This window comes from Salvelinus namaycush, chromosome 31 (assembly GCF_016432855.1).
Source record: "Salvelinus namaycush isolate Seneca chromosome 31, SaNama_1.0, whole genome shotgun sequence".
Taxonomy (NCBI): Eukaryota; Metazoa; Chordata; class Actinopteri; order Salmoniformes; family Salmonidae; genus Salvelinus; species Salvelinus namaycush.
This window is the reverse complement of record NC_052337.1, coordinates 4,022,140-4,025,802: the sequence shown is the minus strand read 5'-3', so window position 1 is coordinate 4,025,802 and position 3,663 is coordinate 4,022,140. Positions and strand designations below refer to the sequence as shown.

Here is a 3,663-nt window from a genome sequence, read left to right as displayed (position 1 = left end):
ATGGTGAATGTGATAAATGTTAAATTACGCACCTACTTTAGCCAAGTAGAGAGCACTGGGTTATATAGGGAGAAAGACAGGATTATGATTCTCTGAGATAATAGAGGGGGGGGGGGGTTGTTTTGCAGGCCCAGCGCCTCTGGTGAGCGGAGTTTGTTAATGCAGGCCCAGCGCCCCTGGTGGGCGGAGTTTGTTAATGTAGGCCCAGCGCCCCTGGTGGGCGGAGTTTGTTTTGCAGGCCCAGCGCCCCTGGTGGGCGGAGTTTGTTAATGCAGCCACTGCGCCCCTGGTGGGCGTAGTTTGTTTTGCAGGCCCAGCGCCCCTGGTGGGGCGGAGTATGCATATTTCAGACCATTCCATCTGGGGCACCGGCTCATGCAAAACGACCTGCCCCTATAACAGAACGGGGATTCCCTGGTCAGTATATAGATCATCTTTGCTACCGCAAAAGTGTTGCTACAGCTCTCAACAACATTGCTGCCCTGAATTTAGCTGGTGCTGTAGACAAAGCCCAGCAGGAGAAAGTTCAAGTAGAAACGACTTTCTATAGGATGAGCCATAATGACTCACGTGCGTATTACATGTGAATTCTTAGAGATGGGTGGGGCTAAGGCTTAAGAGGGTGTGAATGATGCTGAATGGGTGTAAACAAAGAAGTGCTCTCTTAGTGTGAAAATCACAGCAAAAATCTTTCAAAGCAGCATAACTTTCCCATGTTTTCTCCAACTACATTGTGTAATACACCGGTTTGAAGCTCTGAGTCTGTACTTTTATCAAACCTAAATACAATCATTTTTTAATGAGCTTAAGCTCACATAGAACTGTGCTGTCACATATTTAGATACTGGTGTTGCCATGCTACGTTCAACAGCACAAATATTATTTTGCAAAGTAAATAGTTCAAGAAATACACCTCTCTGTCACACCTCAAAAAACAACACATTTACTGTAAAAAGATGTACAATGAATAAAACTGGACATCAGTACAAAGATTCACACATATCTATTTGTGAGCAACTGCACGGTAACATGTTAAAAATACGTTCAGTTCAAGAGTACAAAAATACAACAACAAAACACAATGTTATAGATTTGTTTTGACATGAATGTTCAGTCTTTGCATCGATGCAGTAAGTTTATAATCTCTGAAAATGTCAGTGTATACAGTACTGTCATCATTGAGCACCAGTTCAACATTGCTACAGTACATCTATATTGTCTAATGGTTTCATTAAAAACATCCTAAGTAGGGAGCATTTATAATACTAGTAGCAATACTCATACTTACTGTTGATGTAACATTATTACGTAACTGTATTACACATTGTTAGTAGGACATCGCCACAAAAAAACTGTGGAACAAAAGGCTATTGCATGTTTGTGTACTTACATGATTCATTGTACCCAATGATGTATATAAATACTATGTATTGGCCAATGAGAGGCTCTGAAGCCATTGCCACCATATTGGTACTCTTAGAAAAAAAGGTTCTGAACCTAAAAGAGTTCTTCAGCTGTCCCCATAGGATAACCATTTGAAGAACCCTTTTTTGCCTCCTATGGGGACAGCCGAAATAACCCTCTTTTAAAAAATAAAAAAAAAACGTTTTTCTTCTTCTAAAAGTGTACCGCTCAGAAGGCGCAGTCCTCCGTATGAATGAATGGAATTCTAAAGGACAAAATTACATGCATCTAAGTATTTCTTTGTTGTAGTAGGGACAGTAGCAATACTTTCAAAAAAATATATACTTTACGGGTTAGTTCAGTTCACATAATATAATGTAAAAAGTATGTGATAAGGTGGCTGCAATATAGACATTGATAAATGCGTTTCTATATTTGCCAAAACCTTTAAAACAATGGTGGAGAACAAAGATGGTGGCGCAGTAGCTTCAAAACAACACCCCCTGTGGGTGATCTAGTGTTTATATACATTATTGACTGTACCCCTGTTAGTTTACTCTGTGTAGATATATTTAAACATGTAAACAAAAATGACAAAAAAAATGTCCTGGTTTCTGTGGGCTACTTGCTATTGCTTCTTAGCGAGTATAAAAATCCTCCAACCAAAAGGGACTTACATTTTGAGAACTGATGCCACGGGGGAATTAAAATAAAATCTTTTGAATGGAAGACATTCTCAAAGCAAAACAACAATAAGGTGTTCACCACATCTACTGTCCTTGATTACATATGACCGTACATTACACCTCCAGACAGCTTCATATTTCTTACTGTAAGACACTTCTCTTTGGTCAAACGTTTCAATGAGTGAAGCATCCCTATGTGAGATAGACCCACCTCTTTCTCAATGACTTCCATGATCATTTTCATTCAACATAAACAATATTCTATTAAACCCATATCCTTAACAGCTGATTTAAGAAATTGGATTGATACATGCTTTCATTGGTCACATAGCCTTATCTGTAGAGACTAATAGTTGAGGTAATTGTGCAATATGAACATACATACTCCTGTATATTAGACAAAACATATGTGTTTCTAACAACCGATGGGTGTTTCTGTAATACACGTAGAGAATACAAATTGAGGGTGTGTAAAAACGTAAATGCCACTTTTTTTGTGTGTCATTTTATTAGATGTGAATTTGACCAATAGTGTACAACTTTGTATTAAATACTAAAATAAATACAAAAAATCAGTTCACAATAATTGAATTACTGATTGTTAATATGTACATATGTAAGAATACACATTTTTTTGATTACTATTATTCTTTATAATGATGTGATTCCATGTTGTGTCCTAAAACCTCAGTTTCCCTTTTCGAGGCACCAATCCCATATTGACAATGTTCTACCACGACCAATAGGCCTAGAATACAAAATCTTACAGGAGGATGCTATGCCCTGTAATGCTCAATTGATAAGTTCACAGCCGCAGAGCTGCAATAGTCTGTCGGACCACTACAAAATGAATGTGGGACTGTGGCAGCTCTGCAACAGTCAACTATGAATTCACCAAGAGTGTGTCTAGTCACTAAAATAACCAAGCTGACTTCCATAAAATTGTCAACTGTATTGTAGCAACCCACCATGCTGCAGATGTACTAGTCATGTGTACTTTCAGAGCCTGCCTATCGCCAGAACATCACATGCTATTTCCTTACTGTGAACTGACCAACTAAACTATCCAGGTCATTTGAACATCATGTCTTGCTCTTCGTCTTCCACTCGTGTACATGGTCATGGCATGAGGTCACTCACAGCGAGGGAGAACCTGTGAAAGATGTAAAGTCTCATGTTCATGCTTCGAGTCACTCTCTTTTCCTAGGCTGTGTTTACACAGGCAGCCCAATTCTGATATTTCTTCCACTGAAAGACAAATTAGTGAAAGTTTTTTTTATTTTTAGAATTGGGCTGCCCTAGAGAGATTCTGGACAGTACTTTGAGGTCAAAAACGCAAACAAGAAAAAATGCAAACAAGAAAAAATCCAACATTCCTTCCACATATCATTTGGCTTTAAAATGGTGGTGAACTGAAAAACACCAGTTTGAAGGGAAAACAAGGGGTGTTTCCCTGTGTTTCCCCCAATCCCACTCCAGCTATTGCAGTCGGATGTGCAGCCTCATGCGCAGGTTCTCCCCCAGTTCCCCCGTGAGGTAGTCTTGGTCCCGGCGGTCCTTCAGCTCTTGAACA

The 3,663-nt window shown here is 39.3% G+C and overlaps 1 protein-coding gene across 1 annotated transcript in view; it reads right to left on the bottom strand.

Annotated features, from left to right (window-relative positions):
• Nucleotides 1-922: 922 nt before the first annotated feature.
• The window catches only part of LOC120026153 (fibrillin-2-like), a gene marked incomplete at its 5' end in the record, with an annotated part of 236,899 nt that continues 234,158 nt past the window's right edge, over nt 923-3,663 (bottom strand). Inside the window, one exon of the mRNA XM_038970976.1 lies at nt 923-3,655. Coding sequence (XP_038826904.1) covers nt 3,570-3,655 — 86 coding nt within the window. The remainder of the gene's footprint in view (nt 3,656-3,663) is intronic.